A 21,157-nucleotide genomic window follows, 5' to 3' on the forward strand; every position below is an offset into this window, starting at 1 on the left:
GGGCGCTGGACTGTACTGTAGTCCCGATCCTGCTAGTTCGAGCTTTGCCGAATCGACGCGACTGTCATACGCCACGTTTCTCGAAGTCAGACCAAGCTCCATGAGTTGTTCTTAGCACAGCATGATCTTTCAGTTGGCATAAAGGGTTGTGCACACATGAAAGTGTCCGTCTATATTAACCAAATTTTGCGAGTGGCTGTCTCCGTCAATGCTCATGAGCTGGAAAGATACAGAAGCAGTCGGTCCCTCCATGTGCTTACAGCTACGGCATCTATGGAGTTTCCCAAAAACAAACAGGTAAAGGCCCTGTGAATGCGTTACTGTTAAGCATTTTGTCCAAAAAGATGATGACTTTATGGTACCGAAAGATTTCTACGTGTACGTGGTATGTTTTGCGGCCTTCTCTGTCCTGGATTGGACCGTGTGGCCTTGGATTTTCAGTAATTTCTCGGTCGCTTCCTTGTGATTATACGATGAAATGGAGGAAGATCACTTATCATAATAGGCACGCTCATAGAAAAAATACTTCTACCGTTGAAAATCTATGGATCGCTCGTTCGATCTGTAACGTATGACGATTGATGTTGTCAAATTTGATATGGTAGATAGGAAATTTCAAACTTGGCAAGATGATAATATGGATGAATCGGTTTGAATTGATGCAAACATCGTGCATGATGACCACAAGGATTCGGGAATATCTATTATTTAGGAAACTGAAATTGATTTATAGGCAACCCTCTTCCCAATACACGACGACTACGTACTAGCTTTTACACTGCGTTTGTTATGAGGAATTAAAAGGGAGGAGAAAGGGTTAAAAAAAACACAATAATATTTAGGTGGATGGAAACGGACCCAAGGAAATGATTAGGATTGATTTGTCCAATCAATTTTACGTGTGTTTTAAATTTTGCTGATTCTCTTCAAATGATTAGGATGGGTTTTGAAGGATTTGGATATTAATAAATGAATTTATTCTATTATCTTTCCATTTATACCCTATTTTATATTCAATTATCAATACATGAAAATGACTTTTTTATGTCCTAATGTGCTCTTTTCCTTTCTTTTTCCAATTGCTTGAATTCGGATATCATCATGATTCAATCCCTCTCGATACTTTCCCTCCTGTCTTTTTAGCTAATCCCTACAACCAAGTTCGGTATAAAAGCCATTTTGAATGCTTTCTCTAAAAAAATTTTAATATCAAAAGAACTTTTGATATCTCAAACATATATATATATATATATATATATATATATATATATATATAATTTGATGGTCTAAAGATGATCTGAACGGCATTATGGGGAAAAAAGAAAGAAAAGAATTATCAGGAAGTAAATAAATTTGTCGTCTTTTATTTTTTTCTTATCTCTTTTATTTTTTTTTATCGAGAACAGGAAGCGCCGCTTTTTGACTGCTTTCACTTGCGCACACATAAATCTGCATGCTTTGTCTCTCTCTCTCTCTCTGTCTCTCTGCTCTGTCACTCTTTCACTGCTCGTCGTCGCTCGGATTCGAGAGAGAGAGCAGAGAGCGAGGGAGGGGGTGACTCTAGCCGAAAGGGCCGATAACCCACCATTTCTCTCGACTCCGTAGCGAGAGTTTGAGGTGGAGAGAGAAAGAGAGGGAGAGGGAGGAGGGGCGATGGAGAAGGCATTGACGAAAGTGAGCAGCTTGAAGCTGGGGAACTCTTGGATTTCGAAGAGGGCCAAGGCGGAGATCTCCAACATCACCGAAGACATCACCGTGAGTGTCTTTATTCTCTTTTGTCCTGAAAAGCTGCGTATTTTTTCTTTCTTTTTTTTTTTGGAGTGATTTTTTTGCCCGATAATGTGGCTCGAGCGTGGTGTCCCGCGGATCCCCTCGCTCCTTCCCGAACGATCGACGCCTTTCTACGAGTGGGGGTGGACATAGCGACCGGGTGCGGTGCCAGATCTGTGGATTTGAGGGGAGATGAGTGAGGGAAGTTTGGTTCTGGAGGGGACATTGTGATTGTTTTCTGGTCGGCAATGTCGCCGGATCTTTTGAGGGTAATCTTCACCCGATGCGTTCAAAACACGAGGATTATGAGGCAAGATTATCAGAAAAGATGGCAGCTTTTAGTTGTCCGCGTGATGGGTGGGATCGAAATTTGAAGTGAATGTAGTAAAAATTGCTTCTTTGTTCCGAGTATGGGACAGCGGCTTTTCAGTTGATTCTTTGGGGTGACCGCTGCGTGTCTTTCTGTGCCAATGGTTGTGAGTTCTGATCATGGAATAGCTTCTAACAGGGTTGTGATCGTCTAGCCTATACACAACTTAGTGGAATAAGACTTGGTCTGTTGTCGTACAATAGCTTCCGGTTTGCAATTCAGCACTAATGTGGCTTCTAGTGTGCAACCGACGCTAATTTGAAATTTATTAATTGCCCAGTTCGCTTTCAAGAGCATTGTAGGGGAAGTTCGCCATTGCCCATCAAAGAACGTAACTGTTAAAATTAGTGTACTTCCTCTGGTTCATTAGATGAGAATTGATATAGATTGGAACCTTCTCCAACTTATTAAAATCAAGTTAAATCCCCATCTTTTCTCATCAGCCACATGCTAGTTGACTCTCGGGACACTTGACGACATTTCTACTTTCAGCGGCTACTCTAACATAACGGAGTCTTATGATTTGCAAAGGAGCCATAATGTTTTTGCACCTGGGATTTCCTGGTTATGTACCTTAAACTAGAATGCTTAAGACATATGGCACCTTCGATATCATGTGAAAACACGGTTGGTCAAATGCTTGCAGAGTGTTGAATTTGCTGGTATATCTATTGATAAATGAGCTGAAAGAGTTTTGTTTTTTGGTACCCATGAGTTGCAGTCTTGAACTGGTACAGTAACATAGCAAACCTAAGAGATTTAGATCAGCAATTAGAGCTTTGCTTAACAATCTGAATTTTGTTGGTCGAGCATTAGTTATATTCAGGAGCTTGATAACATATTTGTGCTTAACATATTTGTGTCTTGTTGCAGTATGTCTCCAATGCTGTTGAAGAGAAGGCAAAATGGATTTTCAACAAGCTGAAAGGTAAGGAACATCTACTCTTTAGACCAATAGAAACAATCTGGATTTCGTATTCCAAGTTGCCTATTGGTAAACACTTATTTATTGCAATCAAAGAACACAGTTACAGATGGATATGTTTCCAAAACTTTGGTAACTATCTTTACTGTGCACTAGTCACCTTAGATTTTCCTGCATTTGAAGAGATGAGATGAATTGTTGTTTTTTAGACTTACTGAAGAAACTTTTCTGCTGGATCTACTTAGCTAGCCAGCTGCTGTTCACTATCTTTCCCTTTCATACTATTTGGCATCTGTAATTGTATCATTATTTATTCCATCGAGTTCTCGTATTGCAAGAACTGTTAGATTAACGTTTTGCATCTTGATTTACTTCCCATATAGGAATCAGCCAGTGCTCTGTCTCGGCTTCTGGAGCTTCTCTTTTGCATTAATAAAGTTCATTTTGCTTTTTGGGGGTCTATGAAATTTGTCAGTATATGTGTAGTAACATGAAAAAAAAATTATTATAAACCAATTAGCACGGTCGTTTTAAATGATTAATCTGTTTCTCTATGTTGATCGATTATTGTTTCCTCATTTTTAGGAAAGCCACAGAGAACCTTGCCAGAGCTTCTTCGAGAGTACAACTTACCGCCAGGGCTTTTCCCCCAGAACATAACTTGTTATGAATTTGATGAATCAAAGGCCAAGCTGATTGTCTACTTGCCTTCTGCTTGTGAGGTTACCTTCAAGGACTCTTCTGCAATTAGATATGCGAATCGTGTGAAAGCAATCCTGATGAGAGGGAAGCTCACTGGTATAGAGGGGATGAAGACTAAAGTCCTGGTGTGGGTTAAGGTGACGAGTGTGACAGTCGAGGGCTACAAGTCCGACAAAGTATGGTTCATGGCTGGCGTGAAGAAGTCGAGGGCAAAGGATGCCTACGAAATGCCCCGTGACGCTGTCAGAGTGGAAGAATTTTGATCTACTAAAGGGGAGTAGCATCTCCTAATATTTCTAGACAGTTAAGCATAGGTATCTATATATCTGCATTGTTCCAAGACCAAATTTGCAGCCTCCGCCATTTGATTTTGTTTATAGTTATTAGTTGCCGCATCTGGGAATGGATTTTTCTCAATTTATTGCTTTGTGCAATTTATGACTGATGAGTCTAAGCAATCTGATCAGCCCTTTGTAGTAACTTCTTGCGCAGCCTGTGGAGAAGTACAATCTGTGATGGAAAGTTGTCTACTTTAGCATTATCATGCTCTCTTCAGTTAATGAAGAATGAACGTGTCATTATGAGTTAGTGGGTAAAATGCATGAATACCAGGAATTAGAGATGCGTTTGGATTAGCAACTTGTTCGCGGACAACACTTGGGCAAAAGAGAAGTTCTACCATTCTGCTTCGGATGGATGAGGAAAATTTGAACTTGTCTGGACTACAGCATGGTGTTCTTCGATCACATTTTTGGCTGTGAATCCTCGCCCTCCTTTTCTTTGGGCATGCTCAAATTGAATGTGCATCCCCATGAATATGTGTGGAATTTTAGATGGAGAGAAATCCTTTTTCTCATTCATATTTACTACCTCTTTACATTGTCATATTTATAGACTAATACACAGAGGAGCCCTAGCAAACAAAATAGGAAACAAAGCCTAAATAGGAGAACAGCTACAATCCCACGATTTGTGGGATTTAACCAGAATAAAAAACTCCTAAATAGGAAAAATCTACTCCTATCAATCAGTCAATTATCCTACATATTTACAGCCATATAATCTGGATATTTACAGCTCAACACTCCCTCTCAAGCTGGTGAATAGATATCTTCCATTTCCAGCTTGGTAACTAGCTCGTGAAAACTTCCACCATTAAGTCCTTTGGTCAAGACATCTGCCACTTGCTGTCCTGAAGGAACATAAGACAAACAAATTAGTCCTTCTTCAAGTTTCTCCTTGATGAAGTGCCTATCGATCTCAACGTGCTTTGTCCTGTCATGCTGCACAGGATTATGAGCAATATTAATTGCAGATTTATTGTCACACTAAAGCTTCATAGGACTTTGCCACTCGACCTTCAAGTCATCAAGAATGATCTTGAGCCACAATAACTCACATATTCCATGAGCTGTTGCCCTAAACTCAGATTCTAAACTAGATCTTGCCACCACATTCTGTTTTTTACTTCTCCAAGTTACCAGGTTACCTCCAAGGAAAGTACAATAACCAGTTGTAAACCTCCTGTCAACCACGGATCCAGCATAATCCGCATCTGTATAAGCCTCAAGCTTAAGATCAGGACTCTTCTTGAATAGTACTCCCTTCCCTGGGCTCCCTTTCAAGTAGTGTAGGACTCTATGAGCAGCCTGTAGATGTGACTGCTTTGGATTATGCATGAATTGACTAATCAAGCTTACTGCATAGGAGATATCTGGTCGGGTATGAGCAAGGTAGATCAACTTTCTGACCAATCTCTGATACATTTCTCGATCCACTGCTGCTTCCTCTTGTGCTTCTGCTAGTCTCTGGTTTGGCTCAATCGGAGTAGTTACTGGTTTGCAACCAAGTTTCCCGGTTTCTTCCAAAAGATCCGTCACATACTTTCATTGTGAAATAAAGATCCCTTGCCTTGAGTACGAAACCTCAATTCCCAGAAAATACCGTAACTTTCCTAACTCCTTTATTTCAAACTTCTGAATCAAGTACTGTTTCAGCCGCTGTTTCTCCCTTTCATCATTGCCCGTGACTATTATGTCATCAACATACACCAATAATGTTGTAACTTCCCCTGCGTCCGAATGTTTTATAAAAAGTGTATGATCTCCCTGGCTTTGTTTATACCCAGATGCCTTCATGACTCTAGCAAACCGTCCAAACCAAGCTCTAGGTGACTGCTTGAGCCCGTATAGTGCCTTTTTAAGTCTACAAACCTTTTCTGTTGTTTCCTGTCCTTCAAAACCAGGTGGAATGCTCATGTAGATTTCCTCTTCCAAATCTCCGTGTAAAAATGCATTCTTTACATCATATTGTTGAAGTTCCCAATCAAAATGAGCAGCTAAGGACAGTAAAATTCTTACGGTATTCATTTTAGCCACTGGTGCGAATGTCTCTTGGTAATCCACTCCATATGTTTGAGTGTAACCTTTTACAACCAATCTTGCTTTGTACATCTCTAGAGAGCCATCTGCCTTGTACTTTACAGTGAATACCCACTTGCACCCAACTATATTTTTCCCTTTTGGCCTATCAACAATTTCCCATGTTTTATTTCTTTTTAGTGCCTTCATCTCTTCTATCATGGCATTCCTCCATTCCTCTTTTGACAATGCTTCAGACAAAGTGTTAGGGATAGCAATAGAGTTTAAACTCACAATAAAGTTTTGGTATGGTGATGATAATCTATTAAGGGACACATAATTTGATAGTGGATAAACTGGTTTCCTGGTGCACTCTCTAATCCCTTTTCTAACAGCAATAGGTAAATCAAGATCAGCCTTAGGTGTATCATTAAGATGTTTATTCAAAGGAGGTTCAGGACATACTGTGTTCTCATTGGCAGCACCCGGAGTGGCATTTTGGACCTGCTCTTGTGTTAGAACGGATGTCCTCCTTGAATACACCTGAGAAAATCTCACAGAATCATGGATATGAGTTGGACTAGTGGAAATAGGAACAGAACCAGGTTGAGTTGGACTAGTGAGAATAGGAACAGAATCAGGTTGGTGTGTGGGAGATTGTGGTGGGCAAGAGATAGGATTCAAGGTAGGTTCATGAGCTACAGTGGACGAGTTTGGGTTGACAGGGACATTGGACATTAAATCCAGGTTATCAATAACACCATGGCCCTTATCTTCCATGACTGAAATCTCCCCCTGAAGATAAGGTTGTGAAAAATAGGGTTTATTTTCAACGAAAGTGACATCTGCAGAGAGATAGAATTTTTTGGAAGGGGGATGGTAACATTTGTAGCCCTTTTGTGTTTGTGAGTAACCAAGAAACACACATTTGATTGCGCGAGGATCTAACTTTCCTCGTTGATGATGATGAATGTGGACAAAGGAAGTACAACCAAAGACTCGAGGTGTAAGACCATTAGATGTACGAAAGTGAGGATAGAACTGAGAAAGAACTTCCATAGGAGTCTTGTGGTCTAATGTACGAGAGGGTAGTCTATTGGTCATGTATGTGGCTGTAAGAACAGCTTCCCCCCAATATGTTTTAGGAACTTGCCCGTGAAACAATAGGGCACGAGTTGTGTTAAGGAGAAGACCATTTTTTCTTTCAGCAACCCCATTTTGTTGGGGTGTATTCACACAAGATGATTCATGGATAATACCTTCCTCATGAAAATACGAGGACAATACTTGATTGAAGTAATCTCTAGCATTATCAGATCGAAAGACCTTGATCTTAACCCCAAACTGAGTTTGAATCATGGAACGAAAGGAAGGAATAATGCTTCTCACATCGGATTTATGTTTGAGTAAGAAAGTCCACGTGATCCTAGAACAATCATCAATTAAAGTGACAAACCAACGAGCTCCAGAGATGTTTGGAATCGTGGAAGGTCCCCAAATGTCACTATGGATCAAGTCAAAAGGATTAGAACTACGACGATTGCTAATAGGAAATGGTACACGATTATGCTTGGCTAACTCACAAACATCACAACGGAAATCTTTAATATTCAAACCTTTAAACAAGGATGGAAACATAATACTCAAGACTTGAAAGGACGGATGACCAAAACGAAAATGATGAAGCCAAATAGCTTCTTTATTTGAAGTACTAAGAAACGATGAAGATAGAGTATTCATGATTCTTCTTGTAGTGAGAGGTGTCTCAAGGTAGTACAGCCCATTTTGTTCCTTAGCAAGTCCAATCCTCCTCTCCGAGTCCTGATCCTGAAAAACACAATAGTATGGGTAAAAAATGATTTGACAATGAAGATCTTTTGTGAGTTTTTGTATGGATATAAGATTGGCAGACAGTTTAGGGACATGAAGAACATCTTTAAGGACAAGATTCGGTGTGATAGAAATATCTCCAACCCCTGCAACAGTCGCAAGAGAACCATTTGCCACAATAATCTTCCTATTGCTAGGACAAGGTGTGTAGGTGCTGAAATGGGATGAGGTGTGAGTCATATGATCGGTAGCCCCCGAATCAACAATCCAAGAATTACCTGAGAGTGCTAGAGAACATGCACCAGAGGGTTTATTAAGAGACCCTAACAAACCTCTTATTTTCTCAATTTCTTCACTATTGAAGGCTGTTTTCTCCTGAACTTCTTCGTGACTAACTTGCTCAGTTAGGTGGACCCGGGGCCTTGACTGTGTTGCCCGATTCACCCATTCTCGGCCTGAAGTAGTTGGTTTGTCATTCAGTTTCCAGCATTGCTCCTTTGTATGTCTCGGTTTCTTGCAATAGGCACACCACAAGTTGTCCCGGTTGTCTTTCCTTGGCAAGTCACCCTTTTCATCAACCTTTTTGATTGTCAAGGCTGACCCTTCTACTGTTTGTGGTTCGAGCATGACGGATCGACGACTTTCTTCTGCCCGGATCAAGGAAATTGTTTCCTCCAATGATGGCACTTCCTCCTTGCCAAGTATTTGAATTCTGACTTGGTCGAATTCAGAATTAAGCCCGGCTAAGAAATCATAGACTCGATCCTTTTCAATAAGATTCTTCAGAATGGCCGCATCTTCTGGACACCGCATCTGGAGTACTCGATAATGATCGAGTTCTTGCCATAAGTTCTGCAGAGAATTAGCATACTCAGTAACAGTCTTATCTCCTTGCTTTGTCCCACTGGTTTTCACCTTAATTTCATACACTTGGGCTGCATCACGAGCCTTTGAGTACGTCCGTTGGATAGAATCCCAGATCTCTTTTGCTGTTGATAGAAACATACAAGTATCGCTTATGGCTGGTTCCATGGAATTCCATAGCCATGACATAATCATGGAATCAGCTTCATCCCACGCATCGAAATTAGGATCTCCTAGTTTGGGTCCTGTCCCAAGCAGATGGCTGAGTTTTCCTTTGCCCTTCAGATACGTCTTGACAAATTGTGACCACTTGAGATAGTTCTTCTCATTCAAAATGAGGGCTGGTCTGATATTCTGAAGATCACCTGTCATGTGTGTTGAGGTGACCTCCTCCAATGGTTTTTTGGTAGAAGGGGTCGGATCTGTGGTTTTCGGTGTGATTTCGGAATTGGACATTTTTGGAGAGTAAAGGTCAGGAAGAAAACAAGAGTAGTAGTGCAGCTATGAAGGCTGCATTCGAAGGAAAAATTTTCTAGAGAATAAAATACAGCAATGAAGGCTGTAATTTGGAATTCAGAAATCTAGCCTAGAGCTCTGATACCATGTGGAATTTTAGATGGAGAGAAATCCTTTTTCTCATTCATATTTACTACCTCTTTACATTGTCATATTTATAGACTAATACACAGAGGAGCCCTAGCAAACAAAATAGGAAACAAAGCCTAAATAGGAGAACAGCTACAATCCCACGATTTGTGGGATTTAACCAGAATAAAAAACTCCTAAATAGGAAAAATCTACTCCTATCAATCAGTCAATTATCCTACATATTTACAACCATATAATCTGGATATTTACAGCTCAACAATATGTCATTTCCATTCTCCCAAAGCCAAAGATAGCGTTCATCCTAAATTTTGCTCAGTTTTGTTCACGCCTTATTTGGTCCGTCAGTGGAATATTTCACGAGCTCAAAAAATTTACCTACCTACGAAGAGTTCCCTCGAAAATGAAAAGAAGTTATCTGCAAAGGATTCTGCTAGTTTTGGCTTAATTCGATACCAAAGGAACGACAGTTAAATAAGAAAATTTCACACGATTAGACTGTTATATGGACAAACTTGCAAAAGGTTAATTCGATGTCCATCATCCAAATGCATCACAGTTGCTAGACAAATATCACCTTTAAGTTTTTAGTCTCCAATGGAAACCAAGACATTTTTCCCCTGTAAAAACTGAATACGTCGTTCAATGACAACAATGTCTTCAGTTAACTACCAGATATTACCATTTATGAAGAATTTGCAATTCTTCTTCTCCTACTCGTTGAGAATAACATGAACTACCAGAGAGCAAAGTAGTCAATCGCCATCAAAGATATTTCACTTATATACAGGAACAAAAGGTCTTTATCACGGTTATCAAAAAAAAAAAAAAAGGTCTTTATCACCAGTTAAATGTCCAAACTTGAAGTAGATAAAACTCTCTCTAAATGGAATGGAAGAAAAGAAAATCATTACGACTACCACATTAACAAACTTTGTTTCCCCATGATTCAGCCTCAGAATCACGCAGCATTTTCGTCCGGAATAAAGAAATCAAACCTGACATCCACTGAACCAGACCTCTCCCCGGTGTCTTTGTACTCGATATTCGTTATTGCTCCAATTTCGTCCTCGTCTAGATACTCTGGCTTCACCCTTCTCACAGGTACCGTGACAGAATATACAGTTCCAAGGTCCGCATCAGTAGATACGGTTAGCTGGACTTTATCCTGCGACTCAATTTCCACGAAGTCTGATAAAGCGTGAACAATGTTGGTGACAATTTTCTGCTTTGCTTCATCGCTAACCGCACATCTATCAGAGAAGAGAATCATCTTGAGTCGCTGCTTGGCAATCCTTGCATTGGAGCTCTTTCTAGTCATCCGAGAAGGAAATATTATCTTCCAAGCTAAGTTTAAACGGTCAAAGAAGCTCATGTTAATGGCATTCAGAAGAAAACTCTCAGCTTCTTGGCTAAAAGAACTTGAAGGTGACAGCTGATAATCTCCTGTAAAACCAGAAAGCCGTTTTGCTGAACCACGTGTGTTGCTACTCTCTAGCACTATGCAGGGCCACTTTGGTGAGTTCTCACGAATGTCAGATCCTCCATTCAAGGAACCAGAAAAATTTACCTAAGAAGATAACAAAAGATTGAGTTTAACATTTCAGTTTTTTCGAGACAAATTGCAGAAGGTATTATGTTATCCATCAGAAAACAAAACTGGAGCCGTATCTTCAACTTCACCATAAATTCAATTAAGGCACATGGTAATATCATGTTATCCGGTATAAAAAATATTTCCACAATATAAAAATTAGACAGAAGATATAGTATTTCTTCTTTGAGGCTTCATTATAACATTGTGTAGTGAACTGGTTAAGCTTGGTTCTGTATGAAATAGGAGAATGCCATCCTCACGGAAAGATGGTCACTGTCAACAAATTTACGAAGCCCAATAAGAAAAGATACAACTATGTATCAGAAAACATCGATCAGCAATTGACAGAAATTTGAACTTAAACTAAAAGAGGAGGAGGTCCTCTGACTTTAAGTAGCTCAAATTGTAAAACTAGATAATGCAATTAATTTTTCAAGATTCTGTATTCATATTACCCACAAAGTCTGAAGCATACCATTAACAACTTAAATAAAGGGATACAATAGATTAGCTCTTGTCCACAGCCCGGGACTTATTACCATTACCAATCGGGGCAAACGAATAGCACTGCATACTAGTAAACGACTTGTTTATTCCCTTCTTTACACAATCAATTGACAGAAAGACAGACACGTTTTGGTGCCATTGACACCACTTCCAAACCATCCTGCCCCCACCGCCAATAGCCACACAAGGAGTACAATTACGATAAATGTTTTCCTCAGTGAATTAACATGCACAGATCGTGTTTGCACTACCAGTCAACCTAGATAACTAACAGAGAGAGGGTGACTAGGAGAGGTTGCTAGCTTGCACAAGCTGACCTTGACATGTAATCTTCTTCTACTGAAGCCTTCGAGACGTGTCAATCAAGGCCCAGAAAAGAGTACACTTAGGAAGGATCCAAAAAGTGAGACATGCAACTAGGAAATCAAAGACTACTCAATGCATTAAAAAGGATAAGTGCAAAAGAACACCCACTCGACAAATGTGGTCAATTGGCATCCAGAAACAAGGGCAAAACCAAGGTTCACACGAAAGAGTGGCACAGGGAGTCAGGAAGGATAATATAACCAAGTTAAGTCCCCAAATTCTACTAACAAAAAAAACGTACTTAGAGCACATGAGAGTCTATTCTTGAAGACAGTTTGGCGGCGAGAGTATGCAATCTGATTAACAGAGGAATAAGATGACCCTACAGCCCACAAAAACCTCTTGTAATTAAGCTACCCAGCTCTAATCAGGTAAAAACACATAGTGGTTTTTAACAAATTGGAACCATGAAATGAAAAACAGGCGAGTGCCCGCAATTCCCCATGCAAACCTAAACTGCTACGACCCCAATTCACAATCCTAAAAGCCTGGATCTCCGAATCAACACGAGACAAGGATACAATCACGACATCTAAAAGTTCATACTTTACGGAGATATCGACAACTACCAACCATACAGTTTGGACATCAAACTACATGCTCCATTTGAAAACTGCGCTTACACAATGAGAAGGAAAAAAAAAGACCGAATAAATCAAATTGCAGCATTGCGCACAGCTACAGCCAAAACCCTCAAAATGGCTGGCGGATTCTCAGTACCCCAATTCGCCAATCGCATCATCGCTCACGTAATCAATTCTAGCGTCCGCTAAACACATCGCAGCGCTGCTGCCAACTCAAATTCATCGCAGAGACGGAACTCGCGACGAGAAATGCAAGAAATTTTCAGCTCGACGTTCGGCGGAAGAGAGCTGAAACGGGGCTCTAGAGAAAAGCAAAGACAGTACCTTTGAGGTCGAGAAGGGCAGAGAGGTCCGAACCGGGTGGTTATGGTAAGAGCCGAGAGTAGCAGAGACCTTCAGATCACCAGCAATCGCCATTTTCTCGGCTCGCTTCTTCTTCTTTCTTCTTCTTCTTCGATTTTTGCTTCACTGGTTCAGTCCCTAGCTCTTCGGGGGGACGTAACAACGAGCTCGCTTGAAACGTCAACGGCCCGGCATGACGTGAATGTTGGGTGACGTGGTACTTATTCAGGCCCAATCCAAGCCCCTGGAGCTGACTGACCCGGCCCCTCACAACGTAGTTTTGCAGGAAAAAATACCAAAAAAGTCATAGACCTATTATATTGATACCGATTTAGTTCTAAACTTTTCAATTTGATCAATTTAGTCATAAAAATTCAATTCATCGGGCTAATTTAGGTTAGAAATTACTGACGTGGACGACGGCCGTTCTCTATCACGTGGCCGGTGCTAATATGTACATTTTTTTAATATTTTTTTTTGTTTTTTTTCCTCCCCCTTTTCTTTTTGCTAGTGTCGACGAAGACTGGCTTCGCCTAGGTGAGGTCATCCTAGCCGCCCACACCCTCGCTTGGCCGCACCCTGGCCATAGCGGCCTCATCGGGCCTCGCCCATGCCACAGCAAGGCTCGCTGTCGCCCAAGCGAGGCTCGCCCTCCCCTAGGCAAGGCCGCCCTGGCCTGGGCGAGGGTCGGCCTTGCCAAATATGGCAAGGGGGACCTCACCGGAGCTTGCCTTCGCCCAAGCATGGCCTGTGAGGCCAACCCTCACCTTTGCCTAGCAAGGGTGCCATGGCCTGTGGCCACTGACTGGTCATCAGCACCAACAAAAAGAAAAGGGAAATGGAAAAAAATTTAGAAACTTATTAAAAAATTGGGTTAATACCACGAAAAACTCTAAACTTGTATATTTGTGACACATTTATCCCAAAATATTTTTTTGACCATAAAAAACCCCAAACTGATACACCTGTGACAATTTTACCCCGAACTATTTTTTTTACCATTAAAAACCCCAAACTGGTACATCTGTGACAATTTTACCCTGAACTTACCACAAAAAATCTCAAACTGGTACATATGTGACAATTTTACCATGAATTAAAATTTTAATATTATTTTTTATTTTTTTCGACTTTTTATTTATTTTCCTTTTATTTTTTTTTCTTTATCTTCAACCTTTGGCCGGTCGCCGGTCCGGCGACCGGCCAGAGGCGGAAGCCGGCGAGGGCCGCCCTCGCCCAGGGCAAGGGCGATCCTCGCCCGACTCAGGCGAGGGCTGCCCTCGCCGGTATCGGACGAGGGCTGCCCTCGCCGGATTTGGCGAGGGCGACCCTCGCCTGCGTCGGGCGAGGGTTGCCCTCGTCGGCGTCGGGCGAGGGCTGTCCTCGCCCGGCCAGGCAAGGGCGACCCTCGCTCGACTCAGGCGAGGGCGACCCTCACCTGCGTCGGGCGAGGGCTGCCCTCGCTTGCTTCGGGCGAGGCAGCCCTCGCCTGGGCGGGTGAGGACAGCCCTCGCCTGAGTCGGGCGAGGGCGACTCTCGCCGGCATCGCCCTTGCCGAGTCGAGCGAGGGCGGCCCTCGCCGGCTTCCGCCTCTGGCCGGTCGCTGGACCGGCGACCGGCCAGAGGTTGAAGTGAAGAAAAAAAAAAGAAAAGAAAAGAAAAAATTCAAAAAAATAAAAAAAATAATATTAAAAATTAGTTGGGGTAAAATTGTCACATGTGTACCAGTTTGGGGTTTTTTGTGGTATGTTCGGGGTAAAATTGTCACAGGTGTACCAGTTTGGGGTTTTTTATGGTCAAAAAAATAGTTTGGGGTAAATGTGTCACAAGTGTACCAGTTTAGGGTTTTTCGTGGTATTAACCCTAAAAAATTTCATGTCAACGTCATTCGTGCCACGTAGAATAGCTGACATCCACATTAGTGATTTTCGGTCAAAATTGGCTGGATGAACTGAATTTATAAGTTTAGGACTGAATTGGTACAAATGCAATATGTTTAGGATTTTTTTGGTACTTTCTAGTTTCACCTCATCTATCACTATGACCGGGGTCCCAACCCTCGGTCTCGATGGACTCGGGCACGAGCACAAAGTTTCTAGACCTTGTCCTATGGGTTCGGGCTTGGACGCAAGGGATCCAGGCACGGGAACTCGAGCCTGAGTGCCAAGGACCCGAGCACAACCTTTGTTGACCTTAGCCCAAGTCCTGGGGTTCCAAGCACAAGTACCAGGATCGGCCATTGCGACCCAATTGGTTGGACCGTAGGTGCGATGATTTACCCGAGCCCACGCTGGGACATCGAGCACAAGCACGGGGGGCTTAGGTTTGGCCTTGCGGGACCTGGGTCGGGGCGCCGAGGACTTGCGAGCAAGTGTTAGGGTTCCTATGTCCGAGTGAAGAGTTCAAGTGTAAGCACTAATATTTAGCTATATTTTGAAAAATGATTTATAGATTTTTATAGAGAAAATCATTTTACTGAATTCAAGCATAGATTTTCTGTTGACTCTTTTTTCAATGCGATTTAAACGCTGGAAACTGAGAAAAATATTTTTCTCAAAAATATTTTATGTGAAACAAACGAAACATACGTAAAGCCCTTTTTGCCCATTCCACAGCTCTATTTATAAATTGCGAGATTCTTTTTATCTTTATGGCAAATCAAGCAGTTCATATTGAGTTTTCACTCTCACATGTAATTAGCTTCCCCCTGCGACATAGGATTATCACATTAATATAAAATTTAGAGAAAATTCCAAAAAAGAGCATGAAGTACCCTTATTTGAAAATTACCACATTAATATAAAATTGAGAGAAAAATCCAAATAAGAAATGCCATCATTTTTTTAAATAAGGGTACGAAGTAGACTTTGTATCAAATAAAGGCATGAAGTGGTCATGTCAGTCTCAAATAAGAGCCCAAAGTGGCCATGACTGTTTCAAATAAGGGCTCAACCTTGCCGGTCGTAGGGCCAACCATATATTTCGGCCGATTAAGAGCATTTTCATCCAAAAAAGGCAAAGGACAAAAATGTCCTTGACCATCTAGAAAGTCAAGCTCTTCTTTGAAACTAATATATCCACTTTAGGTCTTTATTTGAAACAAAGTCCATTTCAGGCCCTTATTTAGAATTTTCCCTAAAATTGGTAAAATCCCTTTTCTGGTTCAAAAAAAAAGGATAATAACACAAACAGTCCATGAACTTTGGCTCAATACGCAATGTAATCCATGAACTTTTAATTTGTTCAATGTAGTCCCTAAGCTTTAGCTTAATGTTTAATGTGGTCTTTGAACTTTTAATTTGTTTAATGTGATCCTCGAACATTTGGTTTATGTTCAATGTAGTCATTAAACTATAAGAAAATATTCAATACAGTCCTCCAACTTGAATGTAGTCATTGAACTTGAATTGATGGAAGGACTACATTGAATATTTTCATATAGTTCAGGGTTTAAATTGTACATGTACCAAAAGTTCAGGGACGACATTGAACAAATTAAAAGTTCAGGAACCACATTGTATATTGAGTTAAAATTTATGGACTATATTAAATAAATTAAAATTTCATGATCATATCGCACGTTGATCCAAAGTTCAATAGCTGATTGTCTCATTTTCCAAAAACCAAAAAAAAAAAACAGAGAGAGAACTTTTCTTCGTTATTCGGGTGTCGACGTCGCTCGATCAGGTGGGAAATGGTCGGGTAAGCCAAACATAAAACAGCAGAAGCAGAGAGCCGAACAAGAACCAACCTCGGCACGTAGAAGGAGGAGGAAGGCATCATTTCTTCTGTCGGGTTCGCTTCCGAATCCGTGAATGGGGGGGAGATGGAGAGCCGCCTCTCATCTCCTCGCCCGCGTCGCTAGTTCAACCCTTCAGCCCCGCTTCTTCTCGGTCGTCTCCTCTCGTCCTCTTCCACCCCCTCCAACTCCACCACGCCTCTCGATCTTCGCTGACTCAATCTTGGCCAGGCCGCTCTCCGCGGTTGCGGCTAGGGCCGCCTACTTCGACGGCGACGAACTGGGTCCTCGACTTCAGGACCCGGGTCGCCCCTGCTTGCCGCCGCCGCCGATCAAGGAGGCGGATGAATCGGAGAACATCCCCATCAAGTCCTACTTCCTTTCCACCAGGTCTGTTCAAGCTCGACCCTGTTCTTCTTCTTTTCTTTTCTTTTTTATGAGGGTTGATTCGTGGGTAGATTGTTTTTGGGTTTGTTATTTCCATCGATGAGGCAACTGTGTTTAGTTCGGTGCTTGCTCTTTTGTGTGGTTGCTGGTGGTTTTCTCAGATTCATGGTTTTGGCAGTATCGATTTGAAGAGCCTGCAGGCAGAGAACTTAGGCAATGTCCTCCCTCCCACCTCTCGCTCCTCCAATTACGTAGCCCTCAAATATTCTGCTCTCCCTTCAGACATTAGAGTAAGATGGCTCATTTACCTTTTTGGCTGGACTTTATATGGTATCTGGAGTTTTGTGACATGTTATTGATGGTGATCATGGCCAACTTGAAATAAAGGCAGTCCGTATATTATTGCTGGGTAGTCGGTGTCACACTGCAGCTCTACGAGTATAGGAGAAATGACCTGTTAACAGAATAAATATTCATCTTTATATCTCATCAAAATTCAAACTCCCAATTCTGTGAGAAGGGCAGTGGGCAGAAATGAGCTTCTTTACCCCTCATTTTGTTCGAGTTTGCCTGAGAATTGGTTCCTGGTCCTGGTCAGAGACCACTGTGTTCGAGCCAATTGTACGTCCCCGGAGAGCAGCTTTGGCTAAAACTCGAGCAGTTTCTTGAAAACTCTGCCTCTAACTAAAGAACCTGAAAAAGAATGAGATGAATTTTATGAGTTGATATTGTTGTATGTTATGTCTGAAATAGTCTTTGTTGGGTTTGGTTTGTTAGCTTGGAGATGTCTTTGGTGGACTTTAGAATTCTGATCCTATTACCAGCTTGCTGTTTCAACAAATATATAGATAGATATATATGTTGATAACAGGTTAATGTTGGTAATGTGTTTGAGTCTGCGTTCTTTTAATAGGAGGACAGCCATGTCATTTACCCTATACTTGTAGAGCTGGGGTGTGACAGTCAGCGTCTCACCTTGTGATTATAATTCTCAAGCAAGTCACTTTGCTCTGTCGTAATGTCATGGGATTGCTTAATTGGACTCTTCTGACTTAAGTACATGTGTTTAAGCTGGCAAACCATTTACTAGGGCTTAGCCAGGACTTTGCACGTTGCCTTAGTTTTAGTTTTGTTGAAGTATTATCCCACATCGATTGACAACGGGTCCTAAATGCTCTTTATATTTATGTGGTCTCCTCCACCTATTAGCTTAAGCTTTTGGGTTGGATTTTTTAACATGGTATGAGAGTTAGTGTTATCCCTTTTCCGAATGTGCATGGTCAAAATTCCATGTGAATGTGCGTTGTCAAAATTTCACGTATCGCTCATAATATGGCGTGCACGTAAGTGGGGGTGTTGAAGTATTATCCACATCGATTGACAACGGGTCCTAAATGCTCTTTATATTTATATGGTCTCCTCCACCTATCAGCTTAAGCTTTTGGGTTGGACTTTCTAACAAATTTATTAACCGGTTTCTTTTCTAAAGTAGAGAACTTGATTTCACTTCTGCAAGCTCATAATGATGACAGGGCTTACTGATGTCTTCTAATTCGTGGATGGATGAGTGATTTCTGTTGCTCAGGACACTGCAACATTATGGGATTTTATTGCATTACATATCATAAATCGATATAAATGTTTAATTTTTTTAATTTTTCTTCTCAGTTCAAGATTGTGCTCATCTTTTCTGCGATGCTGATAATAACAAGATGACATTTTTAGGGTCATGGATCCAAAGAGAGAGCAAGTCACTGCCGCTACATGGTTGTATCTCAGTATGGATCTGTCATTCTGTTCAACATTGAGGATCAGGAAATTGAAACTTATCTGAAAATAGTGAGAAGGCATGCCAGTGGATTGCTTCCACAGACATGGAAAGATGGTAAGTCTTCTTGTTGATAAATCATTTCTATTTCTGGATTCTTTGACCTGGTGAAATGAAATCTTTCTACTCATGCTCTGTGATGTATTTTCTCTCAGCATGTGCATAACTATGTGCTTGCAAAAGCTACTTAAACTTCTAGAATTTCTTTATTGGATAATTCAGTTCCAGTGGTTAATTCTGTTTCCAACTTTTTATGGCCACTTGAAATTTGCGTGTAAATGAGAAATGAGAACAAGTGTCCTCTCAGACTGAATTATCTGCTGACATAGAATAATATTTTGTAACCCTGACATCAAGTTTCCTAGGGCCTCACAGTCCCTCTAAAGATAGAAGAGATGTTGTATGGTTACATGGTCAAATGTCTTCAAATTGCCCATTTCCTTCATGCGTGTAATGTTGTTAGGCAGGTTTTTTTTACCGCCATTTATCATGATCTAGGGGTAGATGCTAGAACTATGCTCATACATGCGATTGATCTTCCTTTGAATTGTCACATTTTATTTCCAGATTATGCTGTGAAGGAGCAGCCGCTGTTAGATGGGGACATGGAGGGGGGCCCCGATTATATTGTTCTCAAAGCCTTGGATACTGATGGTATCCGAATTATTGGAAGTGTTCTTGGTCAAAGTATTGCTTTGGATTATTTTGTTTCACAGGTAAGTCTTAGGACTCATCCTAGGAGCATTGTTTTGTTCGTTTGCCAAAGGCACTTGCTGGCTTCTTTAGCTGCTGCATGGCTCTTGCATATCTTCTACATGCAAATGTTACAGGATTATGGCATATAAATTTTGTAGATGCATAGCAGTTTCTCACCTGCATCTAATAGAACAGTGATGACCAAGTCCTTTTCTACCTGTGGGATCACTTGTTGCCCACTCCTATTATGGTTGGTTCTTCTCAGTAAACTTCATTAAGGCAGTTAAGGCTAACACATATGTCTCTGGCTCAGATTGATGGCATGGTCGAGGAGTTTGCTTATATCAATCGGAAGATGCAGACCACAGGAACCTTTACAATGGATAGGAAGAAGCTCCTTCAACTTGTTGGGAAGGCTAATTCAAATCTAGCTGATGTAATTATCAAAGTTGGTCTTTTTGAGAGGTAAAAATATATTAGCGAATTGTGTGTCAGATGCCATCAAGATGCTTGGATGTTCTCTCTGTTAAGTATGCAAGAATAACTAGGTGATATGGGCAAACTATATTATTTAGTATTCTATAAAACAAGCTTGTCCAGGAGAATAGCTTTGCAAGTCACTCTTCTTTGCGGTTGTCTTCCCGAGTTTCTGTGGTCTGTGTGCCTGTACAGGTTAGGAAATTTAAGATCTCTATATCCTGCAATTAAGTTGGTCATTGAGGACATCCCTTTGCCTTGATTTTTTAACCCTTCAGAACTATAGGTTTGGCTAACAATCTTCATTTTATTGTCATATGCAGATCAGAAATTGCTTGGAGGGAAGCAAAATATGCTCAGATATATGAGTACCTGAGGGAGGAGTATGAGGTCACACAACGCTTTGGTAATTTGAATTTCAAGCTAAAGTTTGTGGAGGTATTATCTCTTCCTCCATGCTTTTTAGCCTTTCTTATTTAAGGATTCTCATTGTACAGCCCATATGAAATCTCGCCTAACTTCAAGGACTTAGGAAATTGCTTTGGAAAGAGCTTACATTCATTGTGCTTGCAGTTACTTGGAGCAGAAGAAGAAACTAGTTATAGATTGGGTTTTTCCATACATACTTCTAGTAATTTCTTTGTGAAACTTAATCTGAATTTGGTGATGAATTTCCTTATTGCAGCACAACATTCATTTTCTTCAAGAAGTCATACAGAACAACAGGTCTAATTTGTTGGAGTGGTGCATCATTTTCCTATTAAGCATCGAGAATGTCATATCGCTCTATGAGATTCTTAAAGACTCAACTCAAGCCCCTCTATGATCGGACAAGCAGTTGGGAGAATCTGGACGAATGTTGTCAAACATCAATGATTAAGATAAACTGCACAAGCAATCATTCTTTATTCATTGGATAGTAGTCCAGCAACAAATAGAGAATATGTAGAGACTGCCATGTACTTCATTTTTCTAGGTCATGGCCTAGTCTGTCTTCGCAAATAAAGAAGATGAAATTTTGACATCTTGCTTCTTAGCTGTTATTTTCTTTGTTATGCCTCGGCAGGTCTGTTAACGCAATTGCTCTTAGTCAATTGCCCTTGACGTTATGCTGCTAGTTTGAAAATTCTCTCATGGAAAGGCAACAGCCGTAGGTGGACCACATGTTATCACTGGGGGGAAAATAAATTTCTTGTAGCAACACGGG

At 41.1% G+C, this 21,157-nt stretch overlaps 4 protein-coding genes across 4 annotated transcripts; 2 read left to right on the plus strand and 2 right to left on the minus strand.

Moving 5' to 3' along the window:
- The first annotated feature begins 1,469 nt into the window (after positions 1 to 1,469).
- On the plus strand, positions 1,470 to 4,247 carry LOC115671975 (uncharacterized protein At5g01610). The gene is made up of 3 exons (XM_030593705.2): positions 1,470 to 1,755; positions 3,014 to 3,068; positions 3,651 to 4,247. Exons 1-3 carry the CDS (start codon positions 1,654 to 1,656, stop codon positions 4,028 to 4,030), a joined length of 537 nt encoding a protein of 178 aa, XP_030449565.1. The 5' UTR covers positions 1,470 to 1,653; the 3' UTR covers positions 4,031 to 4,247.
- A 3,569-nt stretch (positions 4,248 to 7,816) lies between these two features.
- LOC115671976 (uncharacterized) lies at positions 7,817 to 9,681 on the minus strand. Its single transcript, XM_030593707.2, has 2 exons — positions 8,236 to 9,681; positions 7,817 to 7,954 (listed from the first exon to the last, which is right to left on the minus strand). Exons 1-2 carry the CDS (start codon positions 9,275 to 9,277, stop codon positions 7,920 to 7,922), a joined length of 1,077 nt encoding a protein of 358 aa, XP_030449567.2. The 5' UTR covers positions 9,278 to 9,681; the 3' UTR covers positions 7,817 to 7,919.
- Positions 9,682 to 10,188: 507 nt separating this feature from the next.
- Positions 10,189 to 12,999, minus strand: LOC115666734 (cell division topological specificity factor homolog, chloroplastic). The gene is made up of 2 exons (XM_056309062.1): positions 12,806 to 12,999; positions 10,189 to 10,997 (listed from the first exon to the last, which is right to left on the minus strand). The coding sequence occupies exons 1-2, from the start codon at positions 12,896 to 12,898 to the stop codon at positions 10,389 to 10,391; spliced, it is 702 nt and encodes a 233-aa protein (XP_056165037.1). The 5' UTR covers positions 12,899 to 12,999; the 3' UTR covers positions 10,189 to 10,388.
- A 3,525-nt stretch (positions 13,000 to 16,524) lies between these two features.
- On the plus strand, positions 16,525 to 20,974 carry LOC115671970 (protein RETARDED ROOT GROWTH, mitochondrial). The gene is made up of 7 exons (XM_030593696.2): positions 16,525 to 16,952; positions 17,128 to 17,239; positions 18,675 to 18,834; positions 19,345 to 19,493; positions 19,787 to 19,938; positions 20,274 to 20,388; positions 20,636 to 20,974. The coding sequence occupies exons 1-7, from the start codon at positions 16,639 to 16,641 to the stop codon at positions 20,774 to 20,776; spliced, it is 1,143 nt and encodes a 380-aa protein (XP_030449556.1). The 5' UTR covers positions 16,525 to 16,638; the 3' UTR covers positions 20,777 to 20,974.
- Positions 20,975 to 21,157: the final 183 nt, after the last annotated feature.

This window comes from Syzygium oleosum, unplaced genomic scaffold (genome assembly GCF_021117445.2).
Source record: "Syzygium oleosum isolate NSW1041296 unplaced genomic scaffold, Sole_v2.1 Sole_v2.03, whole genome shotgun sequence".
NCBI classification, from domain to species: Eukaryota; Viridiplantae; Streptophyta; class Magnoliopsida; order Myrtales; family Myrtaceae; genus Syzygium; species Syzygium oleosum.